Raw genomic sequence first — 17,973 nt, forward strand, 5'->3', positions numbered from 1 at the left:
TATGTATTAACAGTCCTTCTCAATAAAATAAAAGCAAAAAAATCCCTCATATCTTTTAAACTGAGAACTTTTTTCACCCTGAGAGATCTATCCAAGGAGAAAAATCCAAAAGAGTGAAAAGCTTTAGGCAAAGACACCGTTAAGAGACATTATTTATAATGTTAAAATGTTGGGATGACCTAAATGTTCAGCAACTGGAGAAGAGCGAAGCATTTCCCAGCCTTTAAAGCTGAGGTTCAGAAGCCATGTGGGAACCTAACAGCGCTAAGTGAAACTAGATGACGAAAAACCACACGGACACCACCACTACCACACGGGAAAGCTACTCAAGAGAACACTGCTAGGAGCGCTGTATCGGGGTGGTGGGATTTTAGAGTGGGCAAATAGAAACACATCATCAACACACAACTGATTTATAAACAGACAGATCTTCTCCAAAACACTGTATCTTTCAAATATATATTAAAACAAACTTTCTCAGTACTTAAGAGTTAATTCTAGGAATCTACTTTAAGGACAGAACTCCTGACATTTAGGTGCAAGGATGCTTATTACAGTCTACAAAAAAATCTACAAATGCCTGAATATCCAGGAATAGGTAATAATAAAATAAATTATGCCACAGCTGTATAATAAAACATGTGGCCACTGACAAAGTTTTTGAAGAATTTTAACTAGGGAAATGATGATGGTATAATGTTAAAAAGTAACCACACAAAAATGATACAGGATGCGGACCTCATTTTGTTATGGATATAGAGAAACATCAAAAAAAGAAAATATGCTGTTGTGCTAAAGTTTATCTTTAGGTTGCCAGGAATTTTTTTCTTTTTTTATGTATTTAAAATTTTTATACATTTATAAATTTTCCCAAGTTTTTAAAAAAACAAACAAACATATTTCTTTCATATCTGGAAAAACTATAGAAAAAACATAAACAGAGTATACCCTTTAATTTTCACCCCAAAGTTTTCCCCAAACTCTTAAGTTCAAGTTGTCAGGGAGTTTGCTCTTTGTGCCACTCACCTGTGCGTGCTAGGGAGCTGCTGAGAGCTGGGTGGTGGGAGGAGGGGCCCGCTGCAGTGCCCGCTGCAGTGACCACTACATGGGTGGCTGCAACCCGAGAATGGAGGAGGCATCTTCAGGAGCGGCATGCTGGTGGAGGGAAGGTGGGGGCTCTGACATGGCCCTGGGGTGTGGGGGGCAGCAGCCACAGCAACAGGGCATTCTGAAACCTGGGCAGGGAAATGCACTGCTGGGGTGGTGGGCAGCAGGTGCGGGTGGGGTGGTGAGCCAAAGGATCCGGGGTGAGATGGGATCAGCGGCGCTGGCTGGGGGTGGTGGCCGGTGGGGCTGTTAGGTGGAGCAGTGAGGTCTGAGTGCCGGTGGTGCTCCGAGATGGGGAAAACCTCACCTGTGGGCGGATGGGGGAGAGAGGTGTCAGAGTGGGAGCCCAGATCCTGGGAAGGAGGCCCAAGGGCTCGCTGCTGCAGCAGCCTGCTTACTGTGACCAGAGGCAACATGCCTGGGCACAGTCTCTCAGCATGGTGGACCCATGAGCTTTTGGAAAAGCCTAGCAGTACCTTGGGCTGGAGAGATTTCTCTGCAGGCAGCAGCTGGACAGGCTGAAGATGGCCAGGCCTGAGGGAGAAGGCACCAGGAAGGCCAGCCCCATGCAAGGTCATAAAACCTCTGCTGGGCATAAACAGGGGTTGTATGTTCTATCTCTGAGTGCTTTTGTAGAACCTGTCTGACAAGGCTCTGCTTCTGGGCCACATGCATCAAGGCAGCCAGGATATGCCAGACTTTCGGGTGGCCCCAAATTTCAGAGGACAAGTGGGAAAGCACTTTGATGACTCTCTCTGATTCATGCACCAAAGTAACTGGAATTATGTATCGCTCCACTCACAATTCTGGGGGTAGCACCCCTTTGAAGAACTCGGGTCCTCCATTTAAAAGTAGACAGTAATTCATATTTACAAAGTACAGCAATAACTCAAGATTTTTTCTTTGGGTTGCTAAACATTATCCCAAGGTCTAAAAAAGGCTTACACAGCTGCATAACTGGCTAATAATCAATGCAGCTCACACTGCCAACTGCAGATGGAAGGGCAGTGCTTTTATAAAAGCACCCATCCCTTGGATAGAGAAGAGGAGACACCCAGGCCCTCTGTGCTGCTGCAGCAGTCAGGTGATCTGAGTCCTAATTCCTTCAAGGCCCTTGCAGACTTTACTTTCTCTTCAGCCAATGCTTACCAGGTCCCCTCTTGGATCCAATGGGAACAGTTATCAGAGCCAATGCCAGCAGTATTTTTCAAGTTCAGAGTTTTGGGGAAAGGATTTCTACCAAGATAGTCAAGGGCTAGATTCCCTATTTGGCTTCCACCAGAACAGCTCCACTTTTATTTAATAACCGATCTGATTTGTTTGAACAAAATGGTTAGGAAAACACAACTCTCTCCATTTATGGAGAGAGCTCTCTTCTGAGCTTGGAGACTCACCAGGGATTGTAGGAGGGCTCCCGAGCGAGCCACCTGGCAGGGCCCCGCTGGAGTGCGGGGAGTTCCAGAGGCCCGAGAGCTTATGTGCTGACAGGAACGAACTAGGATCCCAGTCCCCTGAGTTCCCGTGGCAGGAGGAGGATGAGGAAGAGGACGACGAAGAGGAGGACGAAGAGGAATGAGAATCACCCCCACAAGACTGTGATTTGCAGGATGTGTGTGACAAGGAGATCTGGGGGAGAAAAAGGCTCATGGTAAAACAGTAAACATCAGGGCTGACCCGCTGCTGCCTTGGCTTCCCCAGGGGCACCTCCTCCTCCAGGTCCCCATGCCATGGCACAGTTCCCACAACTCCAGGTGCAAGGGCAAACATGGGCCAGGCCTTTGCCAAGAGGGGCTGTGATGCTCCCCATGAAGTGAAATATGTGGATGTGATGAGAGATTCTGGTAGTGGCAGAGACTGTCTGTCAACTGTGGCCTTTGGGGAGTCCTGAGAGCTGCCAAGGAGAGGAAAAAGGTCTTTAAGTCAGGAATCCCAAAGCTGAACTGATTCTGGGTTACAGAGAGGGACTGAGGGGAATGAGAAATGAGGAGTCTGACCTCTGTGATTCAGGAGATGGCAGTTAGATGGCTCCCGGGCATCTTGGAAGCCTTCTAACAGAGGCATTGCAGACCCTCAAACTGACCTTTGCCTTCCATGTCACACTGGTTGGTTTTTGAGCTGCCACAGAGCTGAAGGCAGCACAGTCACAGGGAGGGTCAGGATCTCGATCTACCAGTGCCTCCAAGCCGGCCATCACACGGTGCACTGTCCTTGGGGGCTGGTGGGCTGCCTGAAACCTCTCTTTTCTTCCCCCAAATGTGGGCCACAAGCTGCTAATGCTGCATAGGTGCAGCCTCTTTGGCACCTGGGCGGAGGTGCTACCTGAGGACAGCCACTTGAGCACAAGGCAGCCACAGCTCAACAGCCTGACTTCTCTGGGCAGGCAGCGCTCCTGCATTCGGGGACCCCTTCTCAGCGGTTACCTACCGCCACTGCATGTTCTCGACCTGTCTGCCTTTCATCTTCCTCCATGCTCTTTCGGCAACTCTGGCAGACCCACAGAGGCATCTCGCCTAGGAGATTCTTGACGAGCTTTGGCATGAAGTCAGGGGGCAGCTTCTCACCCTGCAACACCAGTCCGTTCTGGGAAGGGCCTTCTTCCCAGCCTTTGCGTTCCCGGTGACACAGCAGGCAGCAAGTCTGCACAGACTGGCTGGTGGTAGGGGGAACCTGTCCAACAGACAGAAACAGGGTTTCCCAGAAGGGGAAAGGCTCTGCTTAGAAACAATATTAACAATACTGATGACATCACATATTATGTGCCAGGCACTGGGTTAGGCACTTTATTTACCCAATTTTAGTCCTTGTAAACAGCTCTGCAAAATGTGTTATTATTCTCATCTTTTTTTTTTAAAAGAAGAAACATTTCAAGAAGTCAAATAAGTTGCCCAAGGTTACAGAGTTAGTGAGTGGTTGAACCCTATAGGATTTGAACCACAGTGAGGCTGACTCCAAAGCTCATGCTCAAATACCCTAGTGCCCCAACGTCTCAAGCTGGAGAGTAAGGCAGACCCAGGGGCTTCTGAGAGGCAGGGAGGTGTGGTGAAAAACCACTGGGTTTCAGGTGTCAGACTGACATGAGTTCTAATCCCTCCTTGACCACACATGAGCTGGGTGACCTTGAGCAAGTTATTAAACTTCTGCTTTCCTACCTACTGCGCAGAGCTGTTATGAGGGGGTGCATAAACAAGGCAAGTGCCTAGCCCTGTGCATGTCCATAGTACAGTCCTAGCATACAGCCATTATTGCTATTATTTTTTTCCTTTTCCTTCTAGGACAAACCTGACCTAGAAATATAAGTCTATAGGTTTTCTGCCACACTGAGGGGTAGTGACTTGAGAGACTGATTGTGTCTAATGACCCCATCAATGGCTTTCCTATATCCTGCAACTTTGCACTGCAGTCCATTCTCACTCTGACAGTCAGGTCACTTTCTTTGGCCAACGGAATGTCAGCAAACATGCTGCCAGCATGAGCTTGAAAAGTGTGTATGCATTTCTACTTGCTCCCTTGCATGGCTGGACTTGCTCGCTCCTGCACCTCTGCCATGCCACATAAGCATGACCAGGCTAGCTGCTGGAGGGATGTGAGAGACCTGTGGGGAAATCTGAGTCTTCCTAGCTGACTGGCCAGTAGATCAGATACATGAGGATTCCTGAGATCAGCCAAGTAGGCCCCAATCAGCAGAAACACCCAGTCAACCGAGAGACTCATGACAAATAATAAATGGTATTGTTTTAAGCCACTAAGTTTTGGGGTGGTTTGTTGCACATAATAGTTAACTGATATACCTTCCAAACTTACCCACCACTAGGCAAGACATATTTGCAGAGACCTAAGCAAAGGAATAATACAAGTATCACTTTCATCCTACCAATAAAATAAATGGGTCATCTTTTTCAAATAAAATCACCTTCTCACAATAAGTTGGCATCAGGGTATCCTTAAATTTGTAATGTTACAATTAAACTGACCTGGGTCCCTGGTTTCCAGAAAAAGAAAGAAAACACACAGCAGCACCAGAAGCATGCGTGTTTGAGCCTGTGCATGGGTGCTCAGCCACTCAGTCGTGTCCGACTCTGTGCGACCCCATGGACTGTAGCCCACCAGGCTCCTCTGTCCATGGAATTTTCCAGGCAAGAATACTGGAGTGGGTTGCCATTTCCTCCTCTAGGAGATCTTCCTGACCCAGGGATTGAACCACATCTCTTGGGTCTCCTGCATCTCCCGCACTGGCAGGGAGATTCGTTATCACTAGTGCCACCAGTAGCATACTGAAACATGTGGGGAATTACAAGGACCTTGGGAAAGAATATCAGAGAGAAAGAGAGAGAAATCTTACATATGGAACTCATGTGAGATGCTGCCTAAAGTCTGTGCCAAGAGGACAGTTCAGTGAGCAAGTCAGCTGCTTAGTGGCAGCTACAAAAGAAAATTGCATTCTAGAACCCATTTATGGTGAGTATCTCATGGTAAGGGTGAAAGGCTGATAGAGAAGTTAAGGTAAAGGAGACATGCACCCAGGAAACTTTCCATAGCTACAAGATGCCATAGTATTAATAACTCCAGGAGGAGGAGGTGAGACCAATGCCCAAGTCCTTTTCCCTGTGAGAAAGAGTAAAGTGACTGTATTTTTTAGGCAAACACCAGGATGTGCAATTTTACTACAAGGGAGCTTCATTTTCCAGTGTTAGGTTCTAGAGTTATTATAGAAGACAAAAATCTTGGGTGAGTAAAATAATTCTTGAAATTTTTAATGTGGCCTGTAAAGTACAGTATATATGGTTTTATAGGAACAACCAAGAACGCAAATGTACAATGTAAATGACAATGTGTAGTGTTATTTGCTGTTTTCTTTTAAAAGTGAAACAATTCTTATAAGGTAAATATATGACCTGTGTGACTGTACTTGATGCTAAAATACTTGTGGGAGGTGCTGGGGTGTAGAAGAAACAATACTGGCTTTGGCATTAATCCTGGGCCTCCATCACTTACCAACTGTATAATGTTGGGCAAGTTCTACTTATTCTGTGCCTCCCCATCTATAAAATGGGGTTAAGTTCTGACCTGTAGAGTTGGCTGTGAGCACTGTGATAAAGCACCTAGCCCAGTGCCAGGCATATATGCTACTCAACAGATGGCACTAACTATGAACATGATGGGAGCAATAGGAAAAATATTTAAAATCGGGACTAGGGTTGAAAACATAGAATATACAGTCACTGTGTTTTATGAGAATGCGAGTCTCTCATATATAATGAAGTGAAGGTGACATTCAGGCGTCTTAATCCCTGACGCCTGACGTCTTAATCCCCCACTCCACTAAGGAACTCCTTAAGTTCCCCAAATACTTCTTGTGCTCTCCTAAGTCACACCTTTGCTAAAGGGGATCCTCTGCCTAAACCGCTCTACCTCCCCACCTTTACCAATAGGTAGATGAGCAGGGCTTAAAGCCCAGCCTAGATCCAATCTCACCAAAGCTTTCCTAGAGATTCCCCTTACAATTCACCTCTCTTTCCCATTTCCATACCCCCACAGCACATTGGGCCTTGGTGACAAGATTTGTGCCTTCTCCTTAACTTATTTACCTGTATCGTCTGTCCCTTCTACTAGGTTGTGCTCCTAGAGGGCAAGTACCAGGTCTGATTCTTGTCTGGACCCCTCACAGTACAGCACAGGGCATGGGCTCAGCTGGGCATCCAGTGGCCAAGTCAGACTTGTTAAGTACCCCCATGGCAATACACCTGGCAGGCAGTTTGGTGAGACATGGCTTGAAATTGTTGTTTCCCATAGAAAAAGGTCGTCTTCCCACCCTGGACCTCCAACCAAATGGTTCCAATCCCAAGTGTGGAACAGTGGAAGATGGTTGGAAGACTGTATTCCTCAGGGATTATGAGACTGCTTATTAACGGAAATAATGTGACTTTCCCTAGAGCTGAAATGGTACACATGATAAATAAGATTAGCCATCAAAGGAAGTGAATTTACAGGGCAGGCTGTCTTTCTAGTTAAAGGAAGAAACACAAGGCCTGGGAAGCTAATTAAGTACAAACTGAAGCAGGGATGATACCACCTATGTTGCATAAGGTTGCCCAGAGGATTAAGTGACATTAGAGATGCAAAGCACTTAGCTCAAAGGATCCATACAGGATGTGCTCAATCTATTATCTAGGCTCCTGGGCTGGTCTTTATTTTTTTTGGTCTGTTCTTAAGTAAGTCTACACTGGAAACTAGCTGTCTTGAGTTTGGTATATTAGATTCTTTATTTCTAGGCCCAGGAAGTTTTAGGGGGCCATCCTCAAAGTTAACTCTAAGCCTTGGTGCCTACCTCTGGGTAAAATTCCCAGTGGAGCCTGTGGACTGTTCTCTCTGACATTTTCATCTCTACTTTAACTGCCAGAGGGTGTTGAGAATCCCAAGCCCTGGCGATATTATATACAGTTAATACTATCAAATTTTTGCTTTGGCAGAAAAGCTCTTGGTTTATAGTTCCCTTTGACTGCAATCTCCTGCCACTTTCCAAATTATTGGAAATCGTGACCTTGTATGCCCTGTAGTCAATTCAGGCTTTCAACTAGCTGCTCTCAAGCTGTACTTTTTAGCAGCTAGCACAATTTTACAGTAATCTCACATGAAGAACATGATCAATACATGTTTACCGAATGAATGAAAATTCCAACCATGTTTCTTCATCAGAAAGGCTGTTGGAACTGATACTTCAACCCAGCGACCCTGGGCAGCAGCTAATTATTCCTTCTTACCTCAGGTTAAATTCAGAGCCTCTCCAGATTCCAGTTTAGCCTTAGGTAAAAGATGGAGGAGTGAATGGAAAGGTTCTAGCGGTTCTCTAGATTTGGGATCTGCTAAAAAAGCTCCAAGATAGTTCTGCTTCATTCTCTGGGCAAACCCCAAATCTCTGGACGTGTGGAATTACTCACACAGGGTATTTGTACTATAGGCACATCCCCAGAGCTCTCAAGGAGCCAAGACCCTAGACTGTGGCCACTCCCAGCCCAGGGGGCTGCCATACACACCCATTAAAACTAGTACCTGAGCCCTCATCTGACCAGGCCCAAGACTTTTCTGTTTTTGTCTGAGAGCATTATGCTAGGACTTTCTAGTTTCTCCTGGGAAAAAAGAGATAAAGTCAAAGAAAGGGAAAGCCAATTTTTCACGGAGCATTTTTACTTCAAAGAATGACTAACTGACAAACTATGGTTATTCAAACTTGGGTATTGGCAGACATTTTCTCAGAAAATGAACAAAACAAGCCTATCACCCCCAAGGAAAACTATTCTGTATTTGTGGTCAATGATAAAAATTCAAGTTTTAGGCGAAAATTAGAATTTTGAAAAAGCTGCATCCACAACCATGAGCTTGACAGCTTCCCAATACTTAAAAGACTTTATGATGAAACTGACAGTGATATTAACAAATGTTATTTTTTGATATTATAAAATGAAACAGGAAAACATCTGGAAGATCTATGTAACTCAGTGAACCTATTTTTCCAAATGATCAAAGCATGATGCCACAGAGTCATGCACTGGTATAAAGTCCACCCAAAGTATTAGATGAACCAACAGATTTTAACGTAAATGAGTATAAAGACTTTATTGGTATGTTCTCAGATTCCATATTGCAAAGAATAATACCAACAAATCATCTGAAAAGGCTATCAAAATACCTTTCTCTTTTCCAACTATGTATCTGTGTGAAGTTGATTTTTTTTAAAAAACATAATTCCATCAAAATAATGTACTGCCAACAGACTGAATACAGAAGCACACGTGTGTGTACATACTCAGCTGTGTCCGACTCTTTGCGATCCCATGGACTGTAGCCCACCAGGCTTTTCTAGCCATGGAATTTTCCAGGCAAGAAATACTGGAGTGGGTTGCTGTTTCCTTCTCCAGGGGATCTTCCTGATCCAGGGATTGAACCCACGTCCCTTGTGTCTCCTGCATTAGCAAGTAGATTCTTTACACGGGCACCACCTGGGAAGCCCCAGAAGCATGTAAGAGAATCTAAACTTTTTCTATTAAGATAGACATAAATTTGCAAAAGTGAAAACAAGACCATTTTTCTCACTTTTTGGGAAAACTGTTATCTCTAATTTAAAAATTGTTATTTATGTTAATATGATAGATAAATCTAATACTGTTATTCTGAAATGAGTGACCAAATTATTTTTAAACTTTCTCAAATTTAATACTTAACTTGGTAAATTTCAATAGTTTAACCAACAAAGCCCTTCTGGGTTCTCAAAAATTTTTGGAAATGTAAAAGGGTCCCAAGACCAAACCCTTTGAGAACAGCTGATGTACAGTATCTAACAGTGCCTGTCAGCCAGTGGGTGTGCTGTCAGCAACAGTGACCATTCGCAATCACAGAGCAGTTCACGGTGTACCTGAAGAGCCGTTTGGGGTCATGAGAAAAAGCTGCACCACAGCCTTTCTGGCCACAGTTTGGGAATTACGTGTCACCAGGCCAGATGGCTATTAAGGACTGCTCCTGAAGCTGGATCTAATTTCCAAAACCAAACCTGCTCTCATTTCTTTCATGGGATCCTTTTATCCCCAAGAGTTAGTGTATGTTTATAGAGGATTCCCCCAAGACATAGTGCTGTATCTACCCAGGAGCCCTGTGAAAGTTTCTAAATTCTATTCAGAAATGGCCCAACTCCAAAAGCCTCCTTGTCACCGAGGCAGGCAGAGGGCAACAGTTAAAATTCCCTTCCAAAAGCAGAGAAAGTGATTAGTTCCCCAGCCTAGAAAAACTTAGTCAGCCCAGTCATGACCACTCACTCTTCCGTTCACCCATTCATTCCCTCATTCAACAAACATTCTCAGAGCCTCTACCTGGTGCCAACCATTGTGCTAGGTGCTGGGAAACAAGAGTTCCTGCCTTAACACACGCGTAAAAGCAGGCAGGTTCATGCTCGGGCTGTCAATGCTCCCAAACTCCCAGGATGCCACATATTCATTTTGGAGAATCAGGCAGGAACACGTATTAAAATAATATACAATTATAATCCATAAACAAAATAATAAATATAAATTTAAAACAACCAATTAGGACAGTGGGATTCTCTCCTTAAGGTTAAGCTGATAACGTGCCTTCTCACCGATCTATCCAGTCTGAGGATTTCTTTTGTTTACCTCCTCTTTCCTACCTTGGTCTCTTTTCATCTCTAGGCTCCTTCTGGGTGGAGCTCACTACTCTCACTATGACACTCTTTGGCCTGTGGCATTCATAACATGGCCCCAGCTGATCTCTCCATACTCCATTTCCACTCTTAACACGCTGAGCCATAGGTTCTATTTGTACTATCCCTCAGATACACCATGCCCCATCAAACCTCAGCTTTGCTCCTCAGGAAATTCCTACTTATCCCCTAAGATCTTGGTCAAAGGTTGATGAAGCTTTTGCTGGACCAGGCTAAGCAGAATTCCTTTAGTATAGCGTCTATCGCATTGTGCCATAGACACATATCCTCTGCCCACTCCCAAACCCCTGTAGAATGGGAGCTCTTTGGGGGCAGGGAGTGGACCCTGGCCATTTAAATGAGTCCAGGAACTAGGCTGGGCTTGGGCCTGGCACATAGCAGGCATTCACTGAATAAATGAATGAATGTTTAAGCCATCTGGCTTATGTCTCAGATGCTCTACACAAAGGATAGGAACTAAAACACAGCCCAACTAGCCCAACATACTAGGCTGAAAAGAAATGGCTGCGTCACTCCAGGTCACTAATGGAAAGGCATCAGTGCTAAGAATCTCAGACCATTCTAATGCTGGCCATCAGAGGTGTAGTTAATTCTTAGGGAGCCAATACAACCACACCTCTGCACCCTGAGTTTTCACCCAAACTCCCACTCAGGCTGTTGGCTCAGGTCCCTCCAGGAGATAGGACGGTAGTTTCACAACATAAAGTCAGTCTGTGGAGAATTCTCTCTGGCTGTACAGGCTGAGTCAGGGATAGAGCAGTGAGTCTCTCTGACCCCAGTGGCCCTCTACCTGCGAAAGCTAGTTCACCTGTTGAACCTGTTTCCTGGGTGCAATCAGTCATGGGAAGGCCTAAGCTCCTGCTTATTTACCTGGAACCTCAGGCAAACCTTATGACTCTGTAATGGCAACGGAGTTCTCACGGGTGGAAGAGAATGACCTTTGAAGACAGACTGTTGAGTTCAAATCCAAGTTTTGCCATTTTCAGTATGATCTTGGATGATTACTGAATTTCTTTGAGCCTCAATTTCCTCATTTATGAAATGAGAATAAAACCATACTTCACAGAGTCGTGAGGACAGAAGGAAATAAATTATGTAAAGTACCTGGCCTGGGCCTGGCACACAGTAGGTGCTCAATACCCGTTAGTTTCTTTCCTCTTCTGTCCTGGAAGAAATGACAGGGAAACTTACTAAGTGAGACTTGCCCAATCCAAAGTTATGACTTGAAGCACTGGACAGAAGACTAGACAGATGACCTTCAAGGCCTCTAACCCCCCAGCCCATGTTCTCTGGCTGCAACTTCACAATAAGAACCTTCAATATTTCCAGGCCCTTCTTTCTGCCTTAATTACTCTATATCTACTCACTTCAGAATGGCGGGAGAAACCATGAAGGGAGCTGGGTAGCTAAGAGTCTTGGGGAGGGAATAAAGGAGAGGTTGCCTATAGGACAGCACCATGTTCATCCATCTTGCACTTGGAAGGATGAGGGTGGGAACATGGGCACAGAACTGAAAGGTGCAAACACAGGGTCCTCCCGAGGACACAAGCATTCTTCTCCTCAGTTCTTTTCTGCTCTGCATATTCCGCCACGAAGAACCATGAACCACTCCTTTCCACAATATTCATTCCCTTTCCCCAATTCATAAAGCGTATCTCCACTCACACTGTCCTCTCTGCCTCTCCCTACTGAGGCTCAGTTTGGGTATTACATTCTCCTAAGTCTACAGGCTAAATAAACTGTACTTTGCTCTGTGTTAGGGGATGCCCTAACACTTTTTTTACATGTCTCCTGCACAGAGGTTATCACGTGTACCCTGATTGTCAAAATCTGTCTTCTCCATAGCACTGTGAGCTTTTCAAGGGCAGGGCCTGTCTCCCATGAGTCACTGCATCCCAGTTGTTCAGCAGAGATGGCAGCACGTGTTTTGATACACAAAGAAAGATTAGCAGTTGGAAAATATGGACAAATGGCAAACCTGAAAAAGTTTGCTTTTTTTTTTTCTTTAAAAACTAAGGCTGCTTCTTCTTCTGCTTAGGGAAAAGCTCTCTCCTTCCCCAGGAAGCTCCATTCTTTAAAGAATACTCTAGGCCTCTACAGAGATCCCCATGGCACCCTCAGTTAAATAGTTCCCAGACCCAGCCACACATCAGAAATCATCTAGGGCAATTTAAGAACAGGTTCCTGGTCTCCAGATCTAGAGACTCTAGGTCTGGGATAGGGTCTAGCAAGGCACAGGGGATCTGATCATTAGTTAGGTTGGGGTGAGAGAGAGGTAGAATCAAGCAATCACAGTTGCTTCTTCTACTGAAAATTACTTCCTCCCACACTCTCATTCACTTTTCCACATCTTTTGTTGACACCTCATAGCCTACAGGATAAAGTCCAAACCTACTAAACTCTCCTATCAGACTTCTCGCCACTCTCCATGAGTTGGGCAGTTCTGGACTCTGGATCTTTGTCTACACTGCTTGCTTTGCCCAGATGCTTTGCCTCACCTTCTCTGGAGGACTTTCTACTTGACCTTGAAGCCTCAGCTCCAAGAAGCCTTTTCTAGGCTATTAAATCTGTGCATCCTCAAAACAAAGCATCTATACTAATCATAGCTACTACATGTGTTCAGTGCTTGACACGCAGTGCCTGTTGAACCCTAGTTTGAGTCCAGTATCACTGTCATTTTATACACAGAAAGCCAAACAAAAGGCTGAAACACTTCTCAAGGTGTGTACCAGGAACTAGAATTTGACTCAGCTTAGAGGAAGTGATGCTCCTCTAGCTTAACTGTAATTATTACATGCATGCTCTTTAGACCATGAGCCCCTGTGGGCAGAGACCATGTCTGATTCACTTCCATATTACCAGCTAGCCCAGGACCCAGCATAGATCAGGAGTCTGTTAGTGTTGGTAGAATAAGTGAACACCAGGTTAGCTGAAAGGAAGGCTGGGCATAGTGCGTGTGTAATGGGCCTGAATGAATGAGTGACTGCCAGCCTGGCCTAGCAGTGCAGGCAGTAAGAATAAGGTGCCAGAAACCTAACTTTTCTTTTATTATAGTTTAAGAGCCACTCATTGAGCACATAAGGACAATGTGCAATAAATACTCCAGAAATGAATTAAAAACATAGCCCAAGCTCACAAGATTCTAGGCTTAGTAAGTGAAGGTGTTAGGATATTAATAGTACATCTAACATATATTAAACTTAATAGTTCTGGGAAATTTTAAGGAAATTTAAAATTTTAGGAATTAAGTTTTAATCTTCAAAGGTCTTTTGGCATTTCTACATGGTGAAGCCCTACTGGTTTACAAAGGACCAGAGGTGACAGGGATCTCTACTCAGCATTATCTCCTCCTACCTGCATTTAAAATGGCTAGGTGGGCAGTGATTTTAAGGGGGAAGTGTCAGGGTACAGGGATTATCTCATTCATCTGTGTGCTCTGAATAAAGGCCTTGGAACAGAGGTTATTAATACTTGCTGAGTGGATTAAATATAATGAGATGATTTTAATAAAGATACTGACTGTCATCTGCTCCTGTCCCATGAGGGAGTAGGTTTAACTCTGAGCAGTGATAGAGCCAGGTCTCTAGAGTTCCTTTAAACTAGGCTGGGCAAAGTCCCATGGGAAGCTGCAGAGGAGAGACGGGAAGGACAGGATGCGCTCAACCCCTACCAATGCCAGTTTACAGTCTAGCGAGTCTCCTGGGGGTTTACTGAGTGTGTGTGCACCTGGACTACCAGCTGAGTGGTCCAAGAGAACTAGAAATAGCCAGCGGAGTTGGCAGGTGAGAACACTCAGGCTTTGGATGGCCAAATGGCTCCTGCCACATGCCACATCCAATTCTAGCTCTGGCATGAGGAGCACTAGATGCCTTGTGGGTTGCTCCACATTCTCTTGTGAAGCTGCATAGAGTCTTAAAGATGGGAACAGACATGCCTAGAGCTAGGGGACTGAGCAGGAAGTTCACCCCAAGTCTGTAAGATTAAATACTATGTCTCTCTGCCTCCTTCAACTGCTTTGTAATTCGTCGACCCCCCACCCCCCACCCTTCACTAAGGCGGCTACAACTGTTTTAGTCTTCTCGTGGGGGGAAAAACCCAAACAAACAAGGATTTGGGTTTTTAGTGAATGTATCAATGTTGTTTAGGGGCCTAAACAATTAGAAGAAAGGGCTTTTGGGATTCCAATTAAATTCAAGGTCAAGCAAAGGAGATTGGATGGAACCAGAGAGGCCTATGAGCCTTAACTCAGAGAAAGCAATGCTCTTCTAGCCTTACCATGACTACTATGTACATGTTTTCTAGACCAAATGAGCCCCTTGTGAAGAGGGTCCACAGTTGATTCACTTCTGTATTCCAGCTAGCCCAGGGACTGGCACAGATCAGGTGTCCTTCATATGATGAAGAGGGCAGACACTTCCCAGAGACTGCAGATGACTACCTTCTGGAAATGTGGGCCTAGCAGCACCAGATTTTTAGCAGCAGATGGCACAAATCCAGTTTTGTGGGAAATTGACTTTTAAAAATACTGGCTCAAATGAAAACAAAAAAAGAAACAAAACATGTGACTTGGGGCATTAAACCCTGTGTGTGGACTGAAAGTGATCCCATTCTCCAGCTTTGGCTTCAGTGTGGTATTCGACACTGACTTTCACCTTACTTACCCACTCTAAGTACTTAAGACAGGGGACTAAGTGGTGGTGGGAGCCAGAGGTCCTCGCCAAAGGTATTCCTGCGGGCAGAGCAAGGACTGATCCCAATTCTTTCAGCAGGTGCTTTTCACCAAGGCACAAAGGCCTGCTTCTGGCACCCAGAACCCCCTTCCCCAGCAAAAATGGGGATCAATCAGAAGTTTGTCCATTTGTTTCACCTATTACAGCTAGAGTTTGAAGGTACTTTATGGGGTGGTGGTAGGTGTACCTATAGTAGGAGTTATTTGGGCAAATGTTTAGTTTCTCTGAGTTTCCGTTTCTTCATCTGAAAAATGGGATTAATAGTATTTATATCTTCATTCATTAGAATTTATCAATCACCAGGCTTAGTGGTACAATAGTGACTAACTTGGTTCCTACACTCTCAAGAGTTTACAAAGCAAAAGCAGACAAATAATTATATCAATGGTTAACTCATCACATTCACGCTAAATGCTGAGGAGAACACAGGGTGGTGGGAAGGTATGTAAAATGCCTAGCATGAATGAATGAATGAACTGAAAGGTCAAGCAGTGGAGTAGGTAGGAATCTATCATGCTAAAACTGCGACCTAAATAAAAGCTGAATGGTTATGCCATCAGCCAAACTTTCTCGCCATGAGTACTACAGGCTGGTTAAGTGGCAGGGAAACCCGAATGGTAAACCAGAGAAGACAACAGCTCCCTGACCCTCCCTTTCCCTACCTTCCTCTTCGGGAGAACAGCACTCCCAGGGGTCCAGAGGAGGCTAGAGGGGGAAACAGCTTCAGGGTGAGAAGTTAGACTAGGCAAGGGCGGGGTCCAACTTGTGTTCTCAACTTGAGGAGTCCTTTGGAAACAGTCTCAGCCCAGGGTAGGGGATAGGGATGAAGGGGGCACTTGTCACACTAAGTGGTGACATCTTCATTAATTAAATATCTTACTATGATCTAAGATACAAAGGAGACAGTATAAAAACTGGGTTACAGTAATTTCAGGTTCTCAAAGGATTCATTCTCTCTCATTCACCTAATTATTCCTACTCTGTGTCAGCAAGGCCCAGGGCTAGGTGTGGAGGGCTGGAGCCAGACAGCATGATTTGTGGCCCTGAGGAGTTCACAGTTCAGTGGGGGAAACAGACACATCAACAGACTATGTCATTGTAGAACAGGGAGTGCTACCAGAGGAGAGCATGGGGGCTGTGGGACAGAGGGGGCACCTGACACAGCTGGGGAGGTCAGGAAAGGCTTTCTGGGAATGGTACCCCAAACAGCATCCCCACTCACATGCACAATTCCAGAGATTCTACTAGAAGGCTGTCAAGAGCCATGCCTTCTGGCTGCACCAGCCTCCCAGAGTCCCCTGCTGCCCGATGCAGTGTCTGCAGAGCCAAACGCATCTTCCGCCACGCCTCATCCTCATCCGGCGCTGCATCCGACCCTCCAAGACTCCTGCAGGAGCCTGCCTTCCTCGGCAGACTCATCCAAAAAACCAACTCAAAACTCTTTTGTCAGAGCAAGCTTAGGGCGAGCCACCCAGCCCCAGGTGCCACAACCCTCCCAGAGCAACTGTGGCTCATGCCACCCCAGCGTCACAGTGAACACTGGCAGGGTACCTCCTATTATCTCCTTTGCTCAAAAGAAAGTGACCTTCTTCCAGGTGGCAAGCTGGAAGCCTTGGAGAGTCCTCCTACTGCTCACTTTCAGCAGGATTTGCCAAACCCAGGGATCTGAGGATCTGGGTGGGCTGCCCCGTAGGTCGGGGGTGTAGCGGGGAGAAAGGGCAGGCTTTGCTGGGTTTCCAGCTCAGTCAGAAGCCCCACCAAATAAGTCTTCTAGGCAGCCTGGCTGTCTGCTTCCACTGCTCAGCTGGGCAAGGCGGGGGGTGAGGGGGAGGGCGCCCGGGAGACAGATGCTGGGGGCACAGCTGCTGAGGGAGCAGCGAAGGGAAGGGGTGGAGCTGCTCCCGAGGGGGTGGAGAGGGAACAGGCTGCAGCTTTCCAGGCCCCAGAGCCCCGACGTGGCCTGTGGGTGGGTGGGAGGGAGGGGAGCAGGTGGGCCCAGGGAAGGTGAACGGCACAGAGCTAAGCTGTGGCCCTAAGACTGGAGAGCGGTCCTAGTGGGTGTGCGACCAGAATGTATCCCAGAGCCGGCGGGAGAGGGCAGGGAGGCTGGTCTCACTCAGAACCGGACGGGCCGTGCCTCGGCTTTGGACCAAAGGGTCCAGGCTCACTCCCGCCTTGGGGGAGAAAGCCTCAGCCCTGGCCCTGAGGGTTAAGGTTCTGGTCCCAGCCGGGGATGGTCCATCCCCAAGCCCGTCCCAGCGCCATTCCGGGGAGATAAAAGCACCCGAGCAGCCAGACTCGCCTCGCTCGCTCCTACCTGGGGGCCGGGCGCCAGCTTGGGCTCGTCCTCCTCCCTGGGGCCGTCGCGGTAGGGCTCCGCCGGCGCCTCCGGGGGCCCTGCACCCGCTCCCGCTTCCAGGCTCGGCGGCGGTGGGGGCTCCGGCGCCTGGGGCTTCTGCGGCCCCGTGGCCCGCGCCCGCTCGCGCCGGCCCGCGCCGCCGCTCGGCCTGCTCCGCCTCCGAGTCATGCTGCTTCTCGCGCCGCTCCCTTGCTTCCCTCGCACCGCCACCGCCGCTCCCCACACAGGACAACAGCCAATATGGCGGCGCCCGGCTCCCCCTCCGCCGCTGCCAGCAGGTCAGAGGGCACGCGGAGTCCGCGCCGCCGCACTAGCCCCCGAGGCCGCCTGCGCCATTTTGCATAAGGTCACTACCCGGAGTTCCGCCGGAGAGTAAACCTGGTGAGGAAACGCCCTCCTCATTTCGGGATTCCGGGGAGGAGACGTGCGCAAGGAGTGGGTGTGCGCTGTTGTAACCGTGCTGCACGGTCCTGGGAGCTTCAAAACTGGCTGTTAAATGGATGAGTGAATGTTAGTAATATTAATAATTTCTGTAGTGCTCCGCTACTTTC

The 17,973-nt window shown here is 46.8% G+C and overlaps 1 protein-coding gene across 8 annotated transcripts in view; it reads right to left on the reverse strand.

Moving 5' to 3' along the window:
• The window catches only part of FAM193B (family with sequence similarity 193 member B), a 30,622-nt gene extending 12,993 nt beyond the window's left edge, over positions 1 to 17,629 (reverse strand). For 4 of the 8 annotated variants that reach the window (XM_061151056.1, XM_061151051.1, XM_061151055.1 and 1 more), the window contains exons 1-4: positions 17,381 to 17,629; positions 3,532 to 3,774; positions 2,502 to 2,733; positions 1,027 to 1,414 (exon numbers count right to left, since the gene is read on the reverse strand). In XM_061151056.1, the coding sequence (XP_061007039.1) occupies positions 1,027 to 1,414; positions 2,502 to 2,733; positions 3,532 to 3,774; positions 17,381 to 17,590 (1,073 nt within the window). In that variant the 5' untranslated portion in view covers positions 17,591 to 17,629. Of the gene's footprint in view, positions 1 to 1,026; positions 1,415 to 2,501; positions 2,734 to 3,531; positions 3,775 to 11,437; positions 11,499 to 16,285; positions 16,955 to 17,380 lie in introns of those variants that run through there. The other 4 variants (XM_061151058.1, XM_061151054.1, XM_061151057.1 and 1 more) reach the window with 4 other exon arrangements.
• Between the last annotated feature and the right edge of the window lie 344 nt (positions 17,630 to 17,973).

This window comes from Dama dama, chromosome 9 (genome assembly GCF_033118175.1).
Source record: "Dama dama isolate Ldn47 chromosome 9, ASM3311817v1, whole genome shotgun sequence".
In the NCBI taxonomy this organism is placed as follows: Eukaryota; Metazoa; Chordata; class Mammalia; order Artiodactyla; family Cervidae; genus Dama; species Dama dama.